At 40.0% G+C, this 24,665-nt stretch overlaps 1 protein-coding gene across 2 annotated transcripts in view; it reads right to left on the reverse strand.

Annotated features, from left to right (window-relative positions):
* Positions 1-24,665, reverse strand: part of FNDC3B (fibronectin type III domain containing 3B) — a 371,182-nt gene that overhangs the window by 142,490 nt on the left and 204,027 nt on the right. For both annotated transcript variants that reach the window (XM_023515748.1, XM_003794293.3), the window contains exons 5-6: positions 6,672-6,915; positions 3,646-3,927 (exon numbers count right to left, since the gene is read on the reverse strand). In XM_023515748.1, coding sequence (XP_023371516.1) covers positions 3,646-3,927; positions 6,672-6,915 — 526 coding nt within the window. The remainder of the gene's footprint in view (positions 1-3,645; positions 3,928-6,671; positions 6,916-24,665) is intronic.

Here is a 24,665-nt window from a genome sequence, read left to right on the forward strand (position 1 = left end):
GAAAACTGTTAATATATTCCCTCGAAAGCACGGCAATTGTAAGGTAAGAGGCTTGGCCTCCTCTGGAGGTAAGGTGACTAGATTTTAACATTGGTAAAGTGGGACACTATTGTCGGGGGTGGGTATTCTTAATTAAAAATTTGGTCTATGTGGAGCAACAAAAATTTTCATAGAATGCAAAAATAGTATTGTAATATATATATTTTGATTTCAACATAAGTACAATTTACAAATATAATACATTAAAAAAAATTATGTATAGGGCGGAGCCTGTGGCTCAAAGGAGTAGGGCGCAGGTCCACCTGGGTGACCTTGCCCAGGAGGGGAGTAGGGAGTTCACATTAGCCTTTTCATTTCCAAATGAAGTTGTATTAACCTCTTCATTCCCAAATGGAGTTACATTAACCTTTTCAGCAGCCCAAAACCCTATATTCCCTTCCTGGTGCCTCGCCATTCCCAGCTGTCCTGCATTCTTTCCAAAAATCAGGACTTTTTTAAAACGCCGCGGGACGCGGGACAAATCTTTCAAAAGCGGGACATCTGGTCACCTTACAGTAAGGAGGACTCCAACTAAGCAGAACCGAGAGAAACCCCCAGGCGCCGGCGGCCGTGGTTAAGCGCAGCTGTCCTTGCGCAGACCCCACATACGCCTAACCAGGGCATCAGACTAGCAGTAACTGCAGTTTAACGTGAAGCAGGACCACAGCAAATTCAAACATTAAGAAGTTGGCTGTGGCGAGCTCTGGCAGAGAAGCTCAGGAGGAGAGTTTGCCTTGACAGGGAGGCAGGAAGAAGCCTGGCGAGGTCCCCTGAGCTGGCACCCGCGTTCTGAGGCGGACACGACTGAGGCCTCGCGCACCTGACCCACACTCTCTCTTGGCTTCGACAATCCGGAGGTCCAAACCAAGTACATGGCCCACATCAAGCAACTCTACAGCAATCTTACTCATGCCTTCACCTTATTTGTCCTCAATCTCCTTTGATTTATTATGTTTGAATTGGCTTTGTTTTTAGAACAGTTTAGGCTCACAGCCGAACTGAGAAGGAGCAGAGCCCCACACACCTCGCCTCCCGCGGCAGCATTGGGGCAGGTGTCCTCAGCGGGAGCTGCCAGCGCCTCCTTCCAGCCGCTGCAGCCTGCAGTTTCTACTGGGGTGCTGCATCCTGTGGTTCTGGACAAACACGTAACAACGGGTATCCACCCTCCATGTGGATCCAGGCGCCCATACAGAAGTTTCACTGCCCCCTAATCCTTGACATTTTGCCTACGTCTCTCGTTCTCGACCTACTCCTAGAAACTATGAAACCTCTTCATCTGTCTCTACAGTTCTGCCTTTCCCAGAACGCCATGCAGAGGGGCGCACTGTGGGTTTCAGACTGGCCTCTACTCAGGAGCATGCACGCCGGATTCCTCTGCACCCTGCTGGGTGGGCAGCTTATTGCCTTCAGGACTGAACCATGCTCCCTTTGTCTAGGAGGCTGCGCAGTGCAGTCACCTCCTAAGGGCTTAACAAGTTTTGACCATTATGAAGAAAGCTGCTACAAACATTTATATGCAAGTTTTTGTGTGGAAGTAAGTTTTTCCACTTATTGGGTGAACATGCATTTTTCATCCCATACACAAATACCCTCAGCTTCCAACTGAAAGGAGGGAGGGCGCACAAACAGCCCACTGACTCTCTGTTCCAAGCACACTGAGAGCAGCACTCTGGTTGAGTCTGAGGGGGCGACTTGACAAGAGCAGGAGCAACAAACCAAGTTTGAACTAAATTTGTTTCCTTTTTATCATGAAACACCATGTTCCCAGAAGCCCAAGTCAAAAGTGATGTCACTGTTGCCCAGCAAAGTAACATGTATTCCACACAATAGTAAAGGTCCAGTGTGCTCCAAGTATTTTCTCTCTCATAAGGTATGATGCCAAAATGCTTCTGAACATACTTATCTATATTACCAAATACTTTGGTGTAGATTTCAATGCAAATCCCTTTCTTCTCTTGCAACTATAATATTAAAAACCAGAGCAGCTTATACATTTAGATACATGTGATATGAAATAACTGTGAAAGAAAGGTATTTATTTTTGCCAAAGTTAATCCATAATTGCATTAACTTTTGCGATAACTTCAACCTCCTTCATTTTATTTTCCTTCCCTTATCATCTATCTTTTTGCCCCTAATGCTTCCTTAAATTTATTAACCTGCCTCTATTATATGTATCTGTCATCTGCCTTAAATCGTTTTGGCATAAGGCAGGGCAAAAATTATTAAAGAATGAGTCAAGTAATCAAAGTACTTCAAAACTCATAAGCTGTCTGGGCAGTTTATATGTCCTTTATTGGATGAAAACTCCCTTTAGAAAAACTTGCCCCTAATTTTTTGGTATAAATTCTATTATACAGCTATAGTTGAAGTGTTACTACGAAAGCCTCTTGAACTTTCACTCTCTAATATGATACTTGTCTTTTGTTTAAGGATTGTTAAGAATGAGGTATGATAACTAACTGTAAGTAAAATTTGGAAAACAGAAAAGAATAATGAACAAAATGAAAAGAATGCACACCATAGTCACTCAGATAACGTGCTCTCACACTGCATGGTTTCTTACTATTCATCTCATGCTCTGATTCACTCACCCACATAATGGGGACACTGACGCCAATACCTGGTTTTACCTAACTTTCCTTGAGCTGGTCAGAGGCCTGTCTTCGTCAGACACCCAAACACACATGACCTCCACATTTCTCATTCATAAGCACATTTGCACGGACACCGTCCCTGCCTCCACCTGGATGAGCTGCAGTAAGGAATCAGCAAGTATGTTGAGTATCAGTCAGTTCTTGTCCTGTCTTTTACAACTGCTCCTGTCTATCTTTTCCAATAATTTATAGCTGTAGACTCACCTACCTTCTTTTGCTTCACTTAAGTCAATTATCTCCATGCCTATAAAAAAAAAAGCCTTGAGACATCAAAACAGGTTGTCCCTAAATTTCACCCCAAAACTTCATTTAAAATACATATATCTTCCTCCCCAATTGATCTAAAGCCATAACATTAACCTACAAAAAGAAAATGCCCTTTTGAGCTGCTGTTGATCTATATGTGATAATCCCAATTCTTCCATCACAGTCTTGGTCGTCGAATACTTGACTTGGGATAAAAAAGATGGCATTAAATAATAACTAAAGTCTGAAACTAAACAGAAATACAGAAATTATATTTCAGTTTAGTAATAGTTTAATAACAGAATTAATTATTATATAATAAATTTGGAAGTAATTATATCTGGCATGACAAGGCAGAATTATTTTGAGATTTCAACTAGCCTGTACTTAGAAAAATTTATTTTATTTTGAATTTCTTCCACGTCTGTCTAACAAAAACAAAAGTAGGCTAATGTGAAAACATTTTCAGATTAAATAGAAAGTTACGTGGTACACGTGACCAAAAAGTAATATTTCTGCCATGTAGTAATAAAAAATAAATGATGCAATATTCTTTCCACTCTGAGAAGAAACAGGTCAGAGAAGGTCTACCCAAACATTCTTAGCAGAAACACTACCCAACATGAAACAATGTTCTCATGTATAAAGATGTTTCCTTTAGGATGTCCCTGTCCCAATAATTCACTCTTTAAAGCAGACTTACCTTGTAAGTCTGAATCATTTGACTTTGGGCTGCTTCTTGCTCGCCGCTCTGCTTTCTTAACTCCTGGCCCACCGCCGCTGCCGCCTCCGCCACTGCCACCACTGTGGCCCTTCCCATAGCCGTTGTACACTGTTGTGCAGCTGCTTTTATAGACGGAAGAGGGAGGACTGTTGAGGCGGCTCTGACGGTCGATCTGGCGGTCTTTGAGTTTTTTGTGCGGAGGCTTGCTATACTGGTCTTCTCGGGTGATGTAGCTTGACATTCCATAGAGCGGTATAATTTCTAAAGTGGGTGATGATGACAAATGAATGCTCAGTCTGCATTTCAATAATAAATTATTAAATAGGCAAACGATCTGGCCACTGAAGGGATAAGTCTAAAGTATAAAAGAAGGCTAAACGTATTACTAAATACAGGGTAAAAAAAATTTTAAGGAAGTATTTTATACATTACATATTTAAAGTATTCCCATTCATTTCCAACCAATCAAGAAATAAATCAATCATTAAAAACTATACTGTGTTCAGAAATTTTCCTTAAGTAATGAAGAATACTAAAGACAAAGCTCAAAGGGTTCATATTATGTTTGAATTTATAAGTACTAAATTTGACTTTACCTGTCAAAATGTTTTTAGTACATGAAAAAATTAGAAAAAAATAAAATATTTCCTTTCAAAGTGTACTTTGAATCAAGACACTTAAAAGTATCTTATCCTTGCAGACAGAATAACATTTCTGTCAGAAAGTATAGAGCAACCAGAATATAAGGAGTTGTTGTGGCATCCAAAAGAGTCAACATTAGAACAAAACTTACTAAAATAAGGAAATGAAAAATTTCCATTAAAATAATCAAAGTTCACAGAATTGGGGAAAATGTCCAAGGAGGAAGTGTAGGGGCAAATAAGACCCAGCTTTGCAATCTGATGCTGCACATCCTCAGTTGTAGCCTCAAACTGATGCTGCACATCCTCAGTTGTAGCCTCAAACTTCTCTCTTGGAATAATAGGAAGTGAATCAAAAATAAAATGTCACCTGGCTCCACAAATGGGAGCCTTCAAAATAATCTTATGATCTTAGGGGGAAAATTTAATTTAAATTTAAATTTTTAAATCAGATTGAAATTATATTTGGGCATTAATAAAAATGACAATGCATAACACTGAGGTAAGGCCCTTACATCTTTATAAGAAAAAGGGTCCCTCACATACAGAGGGATCATATAAATTATCACCAAAATCTTAACACTTCTGAGTATGAAAAGGGAATACTCATAATTTCTTCAAGACATGAGCCCTACACCAGGACTGTTCTAGGCATATCAGAAATGTATGGCCACCCTAAATAATTTAATGATTTATGTTTCAATTGTTCAGTGGTAAAGCTCCAAAAGATTTTGGACTCCAGAGTGACTCTAGTACTCTTAAACTTTTTATTTCCTTTCTGTTCATATAGCTAAAGGAAGATCTTTTAAAAAAAACTCCTCGTAAGAGAAAGATTTTACACTATAAAATGTGTAAAAACAAATCAACTTAGAGAGTATATGCATAATCAAATAAACTATGTCAAAATATACCAGAGGACAGTAAATGTTCTGAATGCCATAATGCATCGCAGGTAAGATTTAACATAATCCCTGTGGGCACTAACATAAAAATCTTTAAATTGTGTTGAATAACTTTGTTAACTCGTATGGTTTAGAAAATTAACGTTTAAATTGCTTTTGGCTATGCACACTTATATCTAAGGTAAAAATATATAAATGGCCTTTTATTTATAAGCCAATAGAGACTGGGGAATCTTCTGCATTGGTTTCCCAAAAGGCTGGGATTAGAGGCCTGAGCTATTGCTACCTAACCTACTTTTAATTAAATTATAATTTAATGAAATTACAGTTAACGTTTTCCAGTTTTTTCAATAGGAAGACAATGGTGTTGCTGTGAAATCAAAGTACTGATTTCATGTTTTGCTATCATCTCCCAACATGCTGCTATAAAAGTACCTGATTAACTTGAGTCATATAAAAATTTTTTTTCAAATCAAATTGTATATCTAAGTTGCAACAAGATATTTCACTCAAAATGCCCATCTCAATTTTTGTTGTTGTTGTTAATAAGAAAAAATTACAATGTGAGATGAACATACAGAGAAATACTCATGCAGGTGTAATTGATAAGAAAAAGTAAGGGGATAACTTGCTAAAAGCTTCTTCAGCGTAACAGGCATTTCTTATACAATCTTTCTCAACCAGCGTAAATCCTTGAATTCACAGTCAGACTTCAGGGGGAAAAAATCACTTTGCAAAATTCTAGAGGTTAAAGTCTAATTTTTACCCTCCCTTATCTGGTTTCTTGGTATCCATTTTGATAGAGAAGGGCTTTAGACTAAACCAAAAAGGCCAAAACCTTTAAAAAGATGTAATGTCAGTAGCTCTGAGGCTATTTTCATTTCAAGGTAAGTATCTGAATAACAGCCAGTGAAACTATGGCTGCACTAATGGCTAGTCTTAAACTAAAAACAGGTTTGGGAAAGTCACATCAACAGCAAGGTGATTTCTGAGTTCTGCCAAGATCGCAACACAGAACATTTAGGAAACCTAAAGTTATTGAGATTTCACAGTCTTCTGACTTTGGAAATGGGCACAGAACACCTTTCAATCTTCCCTTCACTGGAGGACCACATTGGTGACCAAAAGACCGCATGTTCAAGTGCTGCCTCAGGCCCCTCTCACAGGGGCACATAGGTAAATCACTGCTTCTTTTCTAAAATAAAAGGATTACTTTTCTTAATCTTTGTGGGGTGGCAGTAAGGGACAGAATTCAGGAAAAGAGAAAGAAAAAAAGTCACAACACACAAAGTAATTTTTCCAAGACACAGTTAAGGACACAGGACACTGGGAATTCCCCATGAGCTTCTCACAGCATGGAGCCTTTTATACCTTTGCTCATTACAGAAAAGACAAAGGGCTCTCCTCTCTCAAACTATGCAAATGTCACAACCCGTCTCTGACACAGCAATACCCTACTCACCTTGCTCCCCATATATTGTTGGGGGGAGATGATGCTGAGGAAAAAACTGAGGTGGCATATCTCCAGGTCCAGTAACAGGTGGGTAGTAGGCCGTGTGTGAATTATGAATAAAATGTGGGTGATGAGTCAGGTAGGGGGGTAGGTGATGGGTAGGAGACATGGCTGAGGGGTAGCTGGGGGGATAACATTCAGGAGACTGGGGGGTGACCACCACGCGGCGGACTCCAGTACTGTCTTCAATCACCTAAAGAAAAAAGCAAAAGGAAAGAATGTAGCACGAGGTGTTAGCATTGCGAATATATGCAGTATTGACAACTTCCCCTTAATTTTAATTTTCTCTTCCCTCATAGAAGAAAACTTAATGAATATTACATTCTCGTTCTAATTCAAACTGCTAAATGAGGTCTAGAAATAATAACATTTAACTATTAAACTATTCATCAACCACTAATTCTGATTCCATAAAACCTTTTTGAGAGACCAAAAGCTTGAAGTTATATCTACTTTTGTCAAAAATTTCAGTGGCTTCATCTAAGACAAGGGAATTTAATGTTTGCTTGAACTATTTTAGGAACAACTTTGAATATACTGGTACTGATGTTGCTATCAGTTCAGTGGTTTTCTGGAAAGAGGCTTCCTAGGCCACATAGGCAAGTATTCCAGGGCTGACCTGCCTAACAGCATTCTCCATCCTGCTTTGATATGCACAGTCCCATCATCACTGGGCTTTAGGAGTCAAAGGGAACACCAAGGGTGGAAACTGCAGAAGTGCCCTGACATCATTTACTCTAGGACTGAGAGGGGGATGCCCTAAGCACTCCCAAGTCAGGATGGACACCACTGCCCCTGAGCTGTCCTGATAATGGAACAAGAGTTGTGTGGGGAGACACTCCAAAGGGCAGCTTTCTCTGATCAGAAGAGGCCCATCAACAATCTACTCCCTCGTTCCCCTCGTGTTTGAATTCACTGATGGAAGGCAGCCAAATAGTGCAATGCCAATATTCACTGCCTCTGTGGCCAACAGCACATTACCTGCTCTAAAAACAAACAATTTTGGTAAAACGCAGAAGAGAAATAACCAATACAACAGATACCATAACTAAAAGGTAAGATGCGGGGTACAGAGAACAAAAGGAAGAGATGGGAGAATCAGGGAAGGCTCCAGGGACCTTAGAGAACTGGCAGGGTGGGGATAACCCAGCCTTTGGTTCAGAGCCCCACAGAAGGGGACACAGACTGAACTCAGACACTAGCACCAGGCTGTGATAGAGACAGTTGGTCAGACACACACTGACAGAAGTTTTGTTTTTTAAAAAACAAAAACAAAATAGAACATTGAACTTGTATACTGAAATGGATTTCTCATTACACCTGATGAGGTTGATCATAGGCCAAAATAAAATGACTTAATTGTGTATAAAACATTCTAACAACAAAAAAATTGGACTTAGCTTCATTTTTTTAAATATTGCTTAAGCCAAAGTGGCAAGTCTATCAAGGCTTAGGTTACATTTTAGTGTACAAGATAGGTATGGCTTTAATTAGCATCCATTAATCTTTATATTAAGAAAACAAGGTCAGGAATGGCAGCTTGCACCTGTAATCCTAGTACTTTGGGAAGCCAAGGTGGGAGATCATTTGAGGCCAGGAGTTTGAGACCAGCCTCCCAAACAGCTAGGACTACAGATGCCCACCACAATGCCTGGCTAGTTTTCTCTATATTTTTAGTAGAGACAGGGTCTTGCTCTTGCTCAGGCTGGTCTCCAACTCCAGAGCTCAAGGAATCCACCCTTCTCAGTCTCCCACAGTGCTACAATTACAGTGAATAACATATATTGCAACATATTTTAGTTATCAAATTTGGTTTTGATCTATTTTAAGGTTATTAATGCCTATGTTCCCACAAAGAATAAGAAAGTCTAGGGAACAATAATAGTAATGCATAAAATAATAAGCAACTTAGAAACTTGTGGCAATAACATTCTTTAATAAAAATGGCACATAAATATATCACTGTAGTGAAAGAATTTAGACATCAGAATAAGTTTAGTCCAAAAATCCTGAGACAATAAAATATGTCTTCAGCCTTCATAGGTGACTATGGAAAAGGCATTCATTTCTTGAAGGGTTGGGGATGAAACTGATGGTGACAATGTCCAAAAACAGACAAATCATCTGTTCTCAATTCACTTATTATCTCCTGGCAAATACCATGTACCAAGTGCTAGATACTCAAAGATGAGAAAAAATAGGTACTAAAAAGTAAAACTCATATACATAGTCTAAGGTTATTAAAAAGACAGAAATTAAACTAAGTCCTAGTAGGTGCTGCTATAGGCTTCAGAAGAAAGTATTGTGATTTCAGAAGCCAGAACAAAGTATTCTTCATGTAGGTTTTCCCAGTTCTATGACTTAATAGAACTGTTATTCATGTGTCTTCTCCAGAGAAGCGCCAAAACTTTGAAAAGGTGGCTGTGCCAGAGAGACATTTCAGACTGCCCCTTGTATGGGCTGAATTGTGTCCTCAAATGTGTATAATTCCATATGGTTGGGTCCTGATACAATATGACCACTATTTATCTAAGAAGAGATTAGGAAACACACGGAGGGAAGACTGTGTGAAGACATCAGAGGAAGATGGCCATCTATAATCCAAGGAGAGAGGCCTTAGAACAGTGGTTCTCAACCTTCCTAATGCCACGACCCTTTAATACAGTACCTCGTGTTGTGGAGGAACACGAGGTGTTCCTCATGGTGACCCCCAACCATAAGATTATTTTCGTTGTTACTTCATAACTGTAATCTTGCTACTGTTATGAATTATAATGTAAATATCTGATGTGCACGATGTATTTTCATTATTACAAATTGAACATTATTAAAGCATAGTGATTAATCACAAAACAATATGTAATTATATATTGTGAAATATTTATTTCTAATTACAAATAAATGAAATTTTGTCTTGAAGCATGGTGTAGCATGTAGCCTTAATATAACAAGAGTAAACTTCATTGCTACATTTTGTGACAGTATGCCTAAAAAGCCAAAGTTGAGATTGCTTCTTTCTTACCAGATCAGAAATTCTCGGGGCAGTCTTTGCAAGAGCACAACAAAGATTATCTTCCACAAGAAGCCTACTTCTGTATTTAGACTTGATAACCAATAAGTTGGAAAACTTTGTTTCACAAAGATATGTTGGAAATGGAAGAAGAAGGCACAACACAGTCTCAGACAGTACTACAAACACTTGATCCAGAATTTTGTAACTGGCATTGTAGAGAAATCAGTTCTTGCTGCATCACTGTTAATAACTTCAACAAGCTCCTCTTGTGCTATCTCAGGAACATCTCCAACTTTGTGAATGAGCTTCTGTCAAGTGCAAATGGAGTGTCAGGTAGATTTGGAAAGTTTGATGAAATTTTGCCTGCAAGCATGTACAAGTCCTTTCACAGAAATTATCATCATAATCCTTTTGTCTGGTTCAATGTCATGTTCCTCAATAAAAAGCACATAAGGTAGGCAACATGTAAATTTTATTTTCATTCAATTTTTTTTGCCAAAGCTGAAGTTTCATTTTGAATGATTGGATCTTTTCAGACAAATCAAGGTATGTTGCATTTGGTCCTTGTAGTGATAAACTTAACTCATTCAAGATGGCAAAGATGTCAACCACGCAAACTATTTTCTGCAGTTCACTTTTATCGCTGAAAAGTGCTTCAAACTGTGGTCTTGCTTTCTGATTAAAAAACATTTTGAGTTCATCACGAAGCTCAAAAACACATTTTAAAACTTTTCCTCTCAACAACCATCTCACTTCAGTGTGACATGACATAGAGCACTGTTGGGTGCATCCAACTCATTGCATAGTTGCGAAAACAGTCGACTGTTTAAAGTGCTCGCTTTTACAAAAATGAGAGAACTTATGACACTTTTCATTACTTCTTGTAACTCTTGTGGCAGCATCTTTATTGCTAATATTTGCCGATGAATCATACAGTGAGTGACTTATTCAGTACCAACACTGAAATCCAGATCAACATCCTAGCACGGCTGGAGCACCATCTGTGCAAACACCACAAACCTTTTCCCAAGAGATCTTATGCCTGTGGTTCTTAACCTTCCTTATGCCGCGGCCCCTTAATAAAGTTCCTGTGGGTTGCAACCCACAGGTTGAGAACAGCTGTCTTATGCCCTTTCAGAAATGAACCAACTGTGTCAAATACATCACGTGCAGTAGTTGTCATTTCAAGATTTGCAAAAAAGAAACTCATCTTTAAAGTCGCCACCATTAATATACCTCACGTAAACCAGTAACTGTGAACAGTTTGCAACATCTGTAGATTCATCAAGCTGGATACTAAATACTGGAAGTGGAGCAGATGTAATTTCCTGGATTACCTGATCAAGAATATCAGCAGACATGTCATCTATTCTTCTGTGGACAGTGTTGTCAGATAAGGAAATTGCACTCAGTTTCGTAACAAATTCGTCTCTGATCATAATTCGAACAATGCCTTTGGCTGCTGGCATTGGTATATCTTCAGCAATGGTGTGAGGCTTCATAGTTATGGTGATCTGAGTGCCACCAAATACGAAGCTTCAATGGGTACTATGTTTTATTTGTGGTACTTGCCACCAGTGTCAAGTCTGGCTTTCTTGAGTCCATCAGCTTTGCTTCTAAAATAGTTGGTATCCTTGCCTGCAAAGCTTGGATGCTTGCTATCAAAATGGCATTTTAGTTTGTTCGGCTTCATAGAATTGGCTGATAGAAATTCACAACAAATAACACATTGCGGTTTCTTAATTCCTGCTGTAATTATTGAGGTAAAACCATACAGTAAAAAATCCTCACTATATTTTCTTTTTTTAACATTCTTCTCTACACGTTCCATTGTCATGGGATGGTTTGCTAATGAAAATAATATATAACAATAGCTTTAATAAAAACAAAAGATGATACATGGCATAGTTCAGTCAATACAGTTCATTAAAGTTTCCTATGATTTACCATCTCTTCGTTGTTTTTTTACATACCTGTTACTGTCACAAGGGGGCAGTATTCACATCAACCACAGCTGAATACAGAAAGACCAATCAGCATCCAAATTAAGTTCCCATGGTAGATTATATATATATTTTTTGCAGTAGTTGATGATTTTGTGGTACATGATTTTACATCTACCCAGTAATTATAATTCATGAAGTGTCGTTTTACCTCCAATATTGCTGCTTTCACCACAGTAGCTGCTTTCAACAGAGTAGTTGCTTTCAACACAGCAGCTGCCTGCTTTCTACACATGTATGACTGGTCCACACAAGTACATCATGGTGCCAACCCTGTCACATAAACCTGTATATTTGTACAGGGTGTATGTGATGAGGTTGGTGTGATGACATGTATGTGGGTGTATCTCCATGTGGGCAGACCCGCCTGGAGGTGGATAGTAGAGCAGTATCTCTGTTCCTAAGCCCATCAGAAGTATGTGTTTTCCATGGTCTTAGGCAACCTCTGTGAAAGGGTCATTCGACCCCTAAAGGGGTTGCGAACCACAGGCTGAGACCGCTGCCTTAGAAGAAGCCAGCCAACCCTGCTGATACCTTGATCTTGAACCTCTAGCCTCCAGAACTGTGAAAAGATAAACTTCTATTGTTTAAACTACCCAGTCCTGCATATTTTCTTATGGCAGTACCAGCAAACTAATATGCCCAACCTAAGAGTCTCAAACCATGAAAACCAAATTCAATTTTCTTCTACCTTAAGTTCTATAAGCTTTATCTGCTTTCAATCAAATGAACAAACACACTCTCTGTAGGAAAGTGATCTGTGTATCTTCTGTGATCACTCAGACATCTTCCTTGGGCTAACGAAGGAAGCCTGATGGCAATAGCAGTTAGCTCGGTTCCTCACTGTGTCTTTTTATCCAGTTCAGCACAAAATTTACTGAAATCTTCCATGTACCTAACATTCTTGCTATCCTGTGACCTAGAAGCAAGGGCTGGAGGATAAGGCATAGTATCACACAGGGAGAGTCTGTCTGTCTCACATAAGTATGACGAAGAAAATCACCAAAACAAAATGAAGTGACCTGGAGACTGCCAGGCAGAAGACGGCACAGATAGGCCTGTGGCTGCCAGCTGCTTGACATGAGTTATCTCATTTGACTTCTCTAACCTTTTGAGAACCAGATATAAGCATCTTTGCTATACTGGGAAAAAACCAAGGCACAGCATGATTAAAATTACAACTAGTTAAGTGGCAGAATCAAGATTTTCAAACTGGTCAGTACACCAAAAGTTTTCATTACGTAAAGAAATATACAGAAGCTGCATGCTGAGAATCTGTAAATAGCCCCCACTGTTGAACAGTAATGACCTGAGTTACTAAGAGATGTGGAAAGACAGTTACTGAGCCACTGAGTACCTGCTGCTATGCCTTCCAAGCTCATTAGGCTCCTGGAATAGCACCTGGCACATAACACTGGCAAAGCTCCACACACCAGTTACCCAGTTAACCCTCAACAAGTTCTCCCCACAGTCTTGTGAGACATATCTGGTCATAGTTACCTGAAGAGGAAAGGAGCTCCGGAAAGTCAAGCTAATCACCCAGGACATAAAGCTACAGCAAGGGTGTCAATTTTGGGTTCAAGAACTAAAATGAAGCTCTTAAATGTACTTAACTGTTTTGAGTGCTTTTTCTCTTACCTAAGAGAGCAAGAAGGTAGTTCCCTTTACTGAACTGAAATGCTCCAAAGGAATTTTGATAAATTCCTCAGTGACTGAAACTCTTCCCTTTCTACTCCTACTGGGCTACAAACCACAAGAATCACACAAGAAGTTTCAAAGGAAGAAAGCAAAAGAAAAATGAAGACAGAGACAATTCAAGAGGCAGCAGCTCAGACCCTGCATGTGGGCCCACGTGAACACGTCGGTGTGCAGCAAGCTGTAACTGGCAGCCAGCAGCACTGAACCCCAATGTGCTGCCTGGACACAGAGAACTGGGGCCCAGTGAGCCTGGGAAACTAGGCTCTCTCTAGCTGAACTTCTAACTGCTGCAAACATGTCTGAAGTAGACTCCCAGGCTGTTCCAAAAACAAAGAAGTCTTAGGTAAAACTGAGCAAGCGAGCAGTGAGCAAAGAGAAGAAAATGCCCAGTCAATGCAAAACAGCTGTGGGGGACACACAGCCCAGAGTCCTCCTGGCAGATAGTGCTTACAGCCCACAGCAGGCGCAGGGCTGTCCTCCACCCAGCCACGAACCCCCAACTGCCACTGGCATGCAGAAGCCTCTCAGTAAGTGTTGGTTAAATGAACAAACAAATTAAAAAGCCCTCCCACCCCCAAAAGAATAACGTTTATCTGCTTAGATATAACATGAACCAAGGATACAAATACATTCATTATCAAAATGTTTCTCCACAACTCTGGTAAACAGCTGATAGCCTAGTCTAAAGTTTCAGATCATCTAGACCAATGGTTCTAGATGATGTAGGTCGCGACCCCTAATGAAAATACATTGTGGTATTAGGAAGGTTGAGAACCACTGGTCTAGACCCAGTTAATTTTTGCTGTTCCTGACCCTCTTGTTTTAAATACCACAAGTATTTAAAATGGAAAGATCATACATCTTCAACGTATTTAATCCCAAGCGAAGCTGAGCGTCTCTATTCATTACCAAGCAGAAGAGCACTCGCTATCCCCCCACGCATGTTCTGTGTGTTCCCAACACTGTAAACAGCACACAAGAGCAAAGTGGGCTGTTCTCCACGCAGGGTCGAGGGAGGAAGCTGCGCCTCCCTAGCCAATGGAGGCTGCTGCAGCAGATGGACTATGGTCACCATCCCCCCAGTACCAAAAGAAGAAAATAAAAATTAGAAGAAGTTCAAGAAGTAACAAAAGAGTAATAGAAGTGGTCAAACTTTTTATTTTTATAAATGAAGTTTAAATTACTTGACTTAAAAATGGTGCCAGACCCTGTAAGTATGCACAGCTATTATATACCTATAATAATTTTTAAAATTCTAGAAGTAGCGGCAGAATTAAATATATTATTACCCTAATCTCCCTATTTACTTCTCTGTCTTTTCAAATTTAATGATTAAAACTGTGCTTGAAAACACCAAACATCACTTTTTAACCTCATTTCTCATCACATGTGTAAATAGTTAATAAATAATATTTGATCCTTGCAATGCTTTGTTACCATTCACACCCTGAGAACCAATTACTTTTGCCATAGAGGATGGTTAGTTTTGTATCCAAATGGGAAAATAAATGACTGGTAATATTTCTGGGTTTCTGTAAGCCTTCAACATAGTAACAAAGGTTTATCCTGCAGAGTAGTTAGAGCTAGGTAATAAATATCCACTCCTAAATCAAGAAAAGAAAGTTCTTTGGAAACTACATTTGCTCTTTTCAAACAGCTCTTGCCTGTGGTTAAGTCTGAGCACCCAATTTCGTCTGCTTTATAAGGCATTTAAGCTAAGGTTTTAGGTAATGATTTGATTAATGAAAACAAAATATCTCCAAACTTTTTATATGCACACTCATTTATATCCAAACATCTTAAATTTCACATTGGTACTTAATTTTCACTCACATCCCAACTCCAAACAACAGGTAGGACACAGACTGAGGGGAGAATGATTAGATCCAAACATCTAACAAAGCCAGAGCTGTGGGGCAGGAGAATCACAGCAGAGGCACTGACATGGCACTGGTCTCTGTGCTTCTGGGACGAATCTCACGGAAAGTTTTATTCCAAGGTGATCAGCATAAGGTGACAGCCCCATAAATGGCAACCCTTCTATTGGCATTATGCATACCAACACTTTATGAACTCAGAAAAAAGGTGAGCTTCTACTTACACTTATGTAAGTCTTTACTCTGGCAAAAGGAGCACAACTGGGCCATATATGAATGAAGTCAACTTTTATTACCTTATAGAAAACATGTGGTCTTTGTCGGAACCACGTTCTTTCTAGTCATCTGTGAGCACTGAGGGCTGGGGAGGAAGAAAGGGCAGAGACAAATGCTTTCTCTGAGCTGTCTATGCTCCAATCACTGCAGTGCATGACGTAATGCTACAGCTGGGGGACAACACACTCACGTTGTAAGGTAAGGAGGGAGCCCATCAAGGTGAAGATATACATCATAAGAACTGCAACCCCACCATGGTAAGGTCCCACCTCAGGGTAGACCCCAGTTAGCTGTCCATGGCCCATCTTGCCACACCCCAGCTGTGCTGCTAGAGGACTCCCCTTCCCCATGAGAGGGCCGAGCTTCTCAGGACCCCACAGAGAGCCAAGAAGCCTCTTTTCAAAGAAGGGGCCATAAGAAATACAGGACCAGGTGCTGATGCTAAAGGTCAAATACCAAATTGGTTAATGTTATTTAACAATCAAAGGTGACAATAACAACCCCTACAATTTGTACATCACTTAATAGTTTACAAATATTTAGCATAAAACTTGACTCATTATAATAACTCAGAAGACCTTCTAGGTGACAGGTAAGGCACAGACTAAGGGGTGATGGTCACATCCAGATGACACACCCCAGTAAACATAGCAACTGCAATCTAACGTACGTCCTGAATTCTAGGTGGAGAGTTCTCAGGTATAATTAAATAACAGACCCTGGGGTCAGCTAGGTAGTGACAAGACCCATGCCCACACGCTCTGACCAGAAATGCTGTACACTTCCACTACTGTTTATGGGATAGCACCAACCTAAATTCCAAAAGACCCAAATTGAAGATCAAAATTCAAACCTGATCCTTCCCCAAAACACATGGCACATGACAGCACTGGGCAATGTTATGTCATAGATAATAAAGGAACTAACTAATTGTTTCAGATTAAATGGAGATGCTGTTTGAAGGCATAGAGTGTGTTGGTGGTTTCATGTGGGCTACTTCTGTGGATGAGCAAAGTGGATGAGCTTCTGTGGATTAAGCGGCAGGGGTCTGCAGCACCTGGCCTCAAGTCAGTGCTAAAGAGATGGTGCTTATGTCTTCTCAAGCCAACTTCTTAAACACCCTCAGCACCGCAAAAACATCAGCAGAGTGTTCCAGTGATGCCAATACACAGAACAGAGCCTATGTGTTGCCAATAAGCAACCAACATTTTCCTCAACATAAAGTAACTTCTTATAATTACACAGAAAATGTTAGCATTCAAGACATTTATCACTCACACCTGTATGAGAGCCAGGATAACCTCCCAGAGAAGAACACAGCTATGCCTTCAACAAACAAAGGCAAAGACTGAGGTTAGTATATTTGTTCTTGGTTATTCCATTAGCACCTATACATGTCTGCATTCTCTTAATATCATGCTCTTTATTCTACTGTACTACGCCACTCAAATTATAAGGCATCAAGAAATCAAGAAATTGGAGTTTGCCGTTCCCAGTAACAGAGACAGCCATGGTCCCAAATTTCACATATACCATTACTACTCAACAAAGGGGCCACTACACTAGATTCAGGGACCTAACCCAGGTCTATGGACTCCCAGGCCCCAAGGACAAGATGAACAGAATTCAGGGGACCATGAACTCAGACATTACATTTTCACCATCTTCTAACTGAAATTGTTTTCCCTCCAATTATGACTATAGGCAGCTAACCACAATAGTATTAACAATACCTTTGACTCTGTTACTAATAAAACATGTTATTTCCATACTACATTACAGTGTCATAGAAACAGTAAGAGTTATGATCACCACCAATTGAGAATCACTGTCGTTATCAGACGTGCTGCTAGAGGCTATTTAATGTGCTAGTACGGCAGCACAAAAGTTACTGTGCTGCCTTTTAAAAAAGTTTTCACAATTGTCTTTCAAAATAATTGCTCTCCTTTGTATCTTATGAATTTTATATTTTACTTCCAAAAAAGTTTCCCCAGTCTGCCAGTGGATTCCTTGGCACAAGAAAGAATTACACATCCATTCTGACAGAAGTCAGGTAATACCGTATTATTGATCAAAAGGACCATATTGTGAGTCCAAGTCTCTGAATCTTTCAAAGAACATAAGAAATATAAAAGTCATCTGATTTTGATGAAGTTTTGTCACCTAATAGGTCAGGAAAAGGTTTTAAACAGTTATTACACAAGATGAATATGAGTTACTAATTTAGAAAGATAGACGATAACTATGTAAGAAAATCAAATTCAGTGTAATGGGCATGACTTAACAATAATAATTCACAAGTCATTCCCAGAGATGTCTCGATACCATCATGAAAACCAACTCTCATTTTTGTCTAGAAGTGAAGAATAGCGTCCTAGTCAATGCAATGCTAAGCACCAGTCAGTGCTACTGCTTTGCTAAGGATTGCTTTTGGAGACTTATTTATATTCTCACTTGAACATCTTTTTGAGTAACATTATGAACCCTAAAGGATAATCACTTAATTTTAGATTAGAAAAGAACCTCAGAGACCCTCAAACATCTTCCTTTCCCCTATTCCCTTCACAATATAAAAACAGCTCCAACCAGCCAAATTCTAAATGCCTATCATATGCTGGGCACCTTCCAAGGAGATGGAGATCCACTGATGTGAGGGCACCCCAAGGCCCTGCCTCTGTGTGGAAGAAATGCTGAAAGATAGACAATAAACATCAAGAAATGAACGAGTGATACACCCAATAAATATCCTACAGAACTTGAACACAGAGCCCACCTGGGCCCAGGTTTCCTACTGCTGATCACGTGCTCTATGATGTTGCAGTGCCAGGGTCATAGAGACTAAGGAAAGAAATCAAAGAGAAAACGCAGAGTGGGGAAAGGCTCAGGAAAAGGAAACCTGCACAGCACTTTGTGGGAGGGGACATCTTGGTATAGTTCTTTAATTTAGCATTGCCAACACTATCTGTAACCACTCTTCAGATAAAATAAGCCATAAACAGAAAAATAAAATTGCTGCAAATCCACTGATAATGGAAACTAAGTGACACCTAAGTACCATAGTCTTTTCCACACCACTCCTCCCAGCTCATATACACACTCTGTACATTGCTAAACCCCTTCCTAACTTCCTATAGAAAACTCAATTCCTCCAAAGACTTGTAATCTTCAAAAAGAATCCAGTTTTCTCTGCCAAGTGGATCTGAGTCTCAGTGTGTCAGGGCAATCCCTGGAGCTGTGTGTGTTCAGCACTGTCACAATGTGTCACAGTGACAGAGGTGAGACAAAGCAGCTGCTTCATCCCAGGTTGTAATCACCAAAGGCAGCAGCTGAGACTGATGTCTACAGCTCCACCGCCTTGTTCCATAGACCAGGGAGACGTACTCCACAGCTTCCACCGAACAGGCCCCATTACTGCTCCACAGAGGCTTATGCTTTCTAGCCAACTTTTCAAATAGTCCCCCTTGGAGAACGGCCAACCAAACCAAATTTAAATGCTCTTTTCAATATATTTCATGTCTCTTCTTAGCCAAGGGAAATGGAATATATATAACTTCAACAGGTACTGACTCATTAACTAATTCCTACAAGAATGGAGTGAGGCAAGGTAGAAACAGAAGCAGGACTCTCCAGGTAACAAAAATACTTTGACTGCTCTCCAAAGTTTGGGGATCACAACAGTTAATGTGGAAAAACAGTGGTAAATCAAATGACAGAACATTAACTTCAATGTTTCAACTTCTTTTCATGTGCTTTCTTTTTTTTTTTTTTTTTTTGAGAAAGAGCCTCAAGCTATCCCCCTGGGTAGAGTGCCGTGGCATTACAGCTCACAGCAACCTCCAACTCCTGGGCTCAAGCGAGTCTCCTGCCTCCGCCTCCCAAGTAACTGGGACCACAGGCGCCCGCCACAACGCCCGGCTATTTTTTGGTTGCAGCCGTCATTGTTGTTTGGCGGGTCCGGGCTGGGGATTTGAACCCGCCACCTTAGGTGTACGTGGCTGGCGCCTTAGCCGGTTGAGCTATAGGCGCCGAGCCTTCATGTGCTTTCTTAATCTTTGGGTCAATATGAAGTTTTTCCTATAATATCTGTAAAATATATCATGAATTACTAAGGAAGCATGGAAAATAAAATTTCTTAGGCACCTACTTAAAATATTTTTATATATAAATTATTTAGAAAGTTAATAGTGAGGTTCTAAAAAATAACAACCATGACTAGCATACAATAGAAGGAAAAACTTGCTTCATGCCATGTGATTTCAGTAGATCTTTAGGAACAGAAGCCCTGCCAAACATTCATTGCAACTGTTGCTAACACAGTCTTTTTTGTTGTAATGGCTAACACTTATCAAATGCCCACACTTCACATAACATTTCTCTTAATTCTTCCCTCTATCGTATAGATAGCCCCACATGTGGTGACAGAATTCATAGAAGTTATTACACACAGAAAGCAGCCAAGGTGGGATCTGAAGGACTGTCCAGGTAATGTCCATGTTCTCCCCAACTACACCACCTGCTGGTCCCCCAGCTGCAACTCAACTTGTACTAGCAGAGGCAGGATGGACGTGAGGACCCCGGTGCTAAGTGTCCTCTCAACCAGACAGACTCTCCTCACTTTTATTTTCTGTGTGTCTGCACAGCTATCTATCAGACTCCAGGGGTTTGTCTTGCTATGAGATTGATTATCTGCTCATTACCAACATGTCTATTTTGTCAAATTTATTTTACCAACTTTACTAATTTGTCTTCAAAGGATTTTCAGCTATTATACAACAAATCTGCTATAATCAAGAATTTCTCTGTCCACTCAGTTTAGTTACTAATGCAACATCTTTACTTGTTCAATTGCCTCCCTCTTCAATTATAGTAACAGGTCATCTCACCCAAGAATAGCTGGTGTTTTAAAACTGGAGATGGATAAAAGTAGGCACACCACACATCCATACTCACATCTATACTCACACTGCCAAAAGCAACACACCCACCAGGACCGGCTCTGCCACTGACTTCAGGATTCTACCAGTGAGAAAGGTCAGTGTGAACAGAAATGTCTGGGTTGCAATCCTAGCTCTAGTTGGGCTTCTCATACGTGAAACCATGATGGTGGAAACTGGAGATATAAGCCACATGCCAGGGCACAGCAGCCACTATCACTGTCACCACCACCAGCAGCCCCAGGGTAGGCAGGCCATTTCCAACTGCCCCACTATTTGCTGATTCTTAACTGGGACATGTTACTGCCTTCCTCTCCCCACTCCTTTTGGAATAGCTTTGGGACATAATTTATATACCATCAAATCCATCCTTATAAAATGTCCAATTTAGTAGCTTTTAGTATATTCACAGACTTAAGCAACCACTGCCAGCAGCTGCCTGCAGAACGTGATCCCCACCCTGCAAAAGCACCAGGCCCACCAGCAGCGCATCGTTGCCCGTCTCTCTCACAGGCCCCAGTCTTGGTGGGTCTCTGCATTTGCCTGCTGTGGACTTTTAGGGGAGATGACCAACCACTACGTCTGACTTTCGCTCAACATGTAAAGGCTCGTCCGCATTCTAGCATGTCAGCACTTCAATCCTCTTTATGGATTGAAAGTGCTATATGGATATACTATGTTCTATTTATCAATTCATAAGCTGAGGGATATTTGGGTTGTTCCCACTTTGGGGCTTTTATGAGGGATGCTGCTATGAACATTCATGTACAAGTTTTTGTGTGGTTATGTTTTCATTTCCCTTGAACTACTGGGTCATATGCTAATGTACTCAAACCATGTGAGGAATTGCCAAAGAGTTTTCTAAAGCAGCTGCCCCATTCTAAACCACCATGTGCAGTGTATGAGTGTTTCAAGTTTCCCATATCCTTGCCAATCCTTGTTATTATCTGTCTTTCTGACTATAGCCACCCTAATGGGTATGAAGTTTACTGAACTGTGGTTTTGACTTGCTTTTATTTCTCTGTAATAATGAGATTCAGTATCTTTTATGTATTATTAGAGAAATGTCCATTCAGATCCTTGGCCCATTTTAAGGGTTGTCTTTCATATTCTTGAATTTTAAGAGTTCATTCTCTATACACGTCTCCTCTAAAATATATGAGTTTTATATATTTTTTTTCCCACTTTTCACTTTTTAGTGATATCCTTTGAGGCACAAAAATTTTTAATTTGAATGAAGTCAAATTTATCTAATTTTTTTCTTTTGTTGTTGATGCTTTTGGTGTTGTATCTAAGAATGAACGTAAAGGCCAAGCTCATCGAATTTTACTCCTAGAGTTTTACAGTTCTAGTGATCACATTTAAGTTTATAATCCATCTGAGTTAATCTTTGTATATGACATGAGATGGAGGTCCAACTGCATTCTCCTACATGTAGATTTTCAGTTGTTCCAGCACCATTTATTGAAAAGGTTATTCTTTCCCTCGCTAAATCATCTCATCACCGCTATTCTAAATATGCGTTCAGAACATGTTCTGCAGGTATGGATCTGTCTGACCTTATTCTTTTACAGCTATCAGGCATCATATTACTCAACTTGGACCTGCAAAACTTTGAAGAAGATACAGGAACCTCTCCTAGACTTACTTTATTTAAGCTTGGACACTCTCTTACATTTTAAAGCAAGTATCAAGAGCCTACTGTGTGCCAGGCAGTGGTCTAGATGCTGAGAGACAGCTCCATGAGACATGCATGCTTTGGGGTAACTATGAAATGCACTGTGCTCCCTGACAGAGATGGGGACAAAGTACCAAAGGTGCTAAAAGAACAGAACCTCCCTTTCTGCGCTAGAGGTTCTAAAAGGGTCACACTGCAGAGGAGCATTTGGCAAGAAAGAATAAACTGTCAGACAAAGAAGGGTTCTAGAGAATTTCAAATGGGGCAAATCATGAGCATGAGACCATATAGTTGGGCAAAGACCTCAATGTCTAAAGAACATTAGTTTAACACATTACAATGCAGGCAACAGGCAAAAAGGTTCCCCTTAAAAGGTGAGCAGAGTTGAGAGCTAGGGATTCACAGACCCCATGCTACAGACTTATTCTGCCTATGTCCCAGTCTGTGTCTGCACAGGAAGGCTGTGTGCATCTCAGGAGTAAGATGCAGAAACAACCAGTATAGGGACGCCTTGCACTGGGTGCTCCTCCCATGTGTCCAGCCTGGTGGAAGTTTTTTTTTTTTTTTAATTTTATGACTCTTTCCACAACTGCATAACAATAATGTATTTTGCTCCTTAGACTTCTTGGTGATGACATGCCTCCTAAGACATTTTACATTTGGTTCTACCCTTATTTCTTTGAAGTGTATGTGCTGCTTGCCTTAAAGATGTTATACAGGCACCCTATAGCTTCCTAATTCAATTATTTTCATATTAACTACTTATTTTTTTTTAACCACTGTGCTGTAGCATATCACTGAAGGTCACTTAACTTCTGGTCAAGGAGATCAACTAAAGTAGAGTTATATGCATGCCTTACAGTCTGCTTCTTTTCCTTTTTTAAATTCAGAATCCAAATTATTCCATTTTTACTATACTTCCAATATCTTCTAGCACACTCTACCGTGACTGTCAGCAAGGAAGTGTTATTGTGCTTCTGCTGTCAGGTGTGTGAAGGAAGTTCACAGCCCCACCATTACCTTTTCTACTTGGATTTTCCACAGAAGTTCTTCAGAGTCAAAAATATATCCAGGTAAGAACTCCATTTTCCCAAGGACTTCCTATACAGGTTTTGAACGTAATATAATCATAGCAATGTCACTAGCAAGGGACAGTACTGTGCAAGTTCTCTCCATTAGAATGTTCAATTTTTAACTAGCATTTCTTCAACAGGCTGGTAGCATTAAAGGTAGTGTTGTTTTTGCCATCACAAAGGTGAGAACTATACTCTGTTCAATGGAATGAAACACTTCCTCAGAATCAACAAGCGAGACACATAATAGAATTCTACATTCTTTGTTCTTTTCTGTTAAATGACTGGTGACATGAATGTCACCCATCTTGTGTCCCCACTGGAAGAGCGTGTTCTGCACCCTTTCTTATTTACAAAGACTTACATAAAACAAGTGATTTATTTGCAATGGTGGGAAAGCTTGCCAACAATCTGGATATGCACCCACACATATAAAATGACGTCAAATTGGCTCCCAAAAAAGTAGAGATGAAAAAATTAAATTATAGTGGTTGCACGATGCCTTCCACGGTGAAGAAATAGACAAGTTTTTACATCAGAGAAAGATAAATCTTCAATTCCTCCCTGAATTCAGCAATTTTCCTATGTAGCTGCCAATTTTTTCGAACTAGCAAAATCATTAAAAACTACAAATTACAAACTTTATTTATTATCATTTTTTTTTTTGAGACAGAGTCTCAAGCTGTTGCCCTGGGTAGAGTACCGTGGCATCACAGCTCACAGCAACCCCAAACTTCTGTGCTCAAGTGATTCTCTTGCCTCAGCCTCCCAAGTAGCTCGGACTACAGGTGCCCACCACAACACCCAGCTATTTTTTGGTTGTAGTTGCCATTGTCGTTTTAGCTGGCCCAGGGCGGTTAGAAACTGCCATCCTTAGTGTATGTGGTTGGCGTCCTACCCACTGAACTACGGGCACCACCCCAAATTACAAACCTTTAAGCCACATTAAAAGAAGAGGCAGAAAAACAGAAGGAAAAAAAAATCTAAAAGGATGTAATCCAAAAAATTTAGCACAGTAATTATCATCTCTGAATATCAGGATTATTTATAAATTGCTTTCTGTATTTTTCTGGGTTTTTTTCCCAATAAGTATATTACACTCTTATAATCAGGTAAAGAAGAAAAAAAAAAGAAGAAGAAGAAGAAGAAGAAAGAGGGCAAAAAGAAAGGAACAGTTGGGCTCAGCATCTGTAGCTCAGTGAGTAGGGCACCAGTCACATACACTGAGACTGGTGGGTTCAAACCCAGCCCAGGCCTGCTAAACAACAATGACAACCAAAACCAAAAAAATAGCCAGGCACTGTGGTTGGCACCTGCAGTCCCAGCTACTCAGGAGACTGAGGCAAGAGAATTGCTTAAGCCCAAGAGTTTGAGGTTGCTGTGAGCTGTGA

This window comes from Otolemur garnettii, unplaced genomic scaffold (assembly GCF_000181295.1).
Source record: "Otolemur garnettii isolate 467f Iridium unplaced genomic scaffold, OtoGar3 scaffold00078, whole genome shotgun sequence".
Taxonomy (NCBI): Eukaryota; Metazoa; Chordata; class Mammalia; order Primates; family Galagidae; genus Otolemur; species Otolemur garnettii.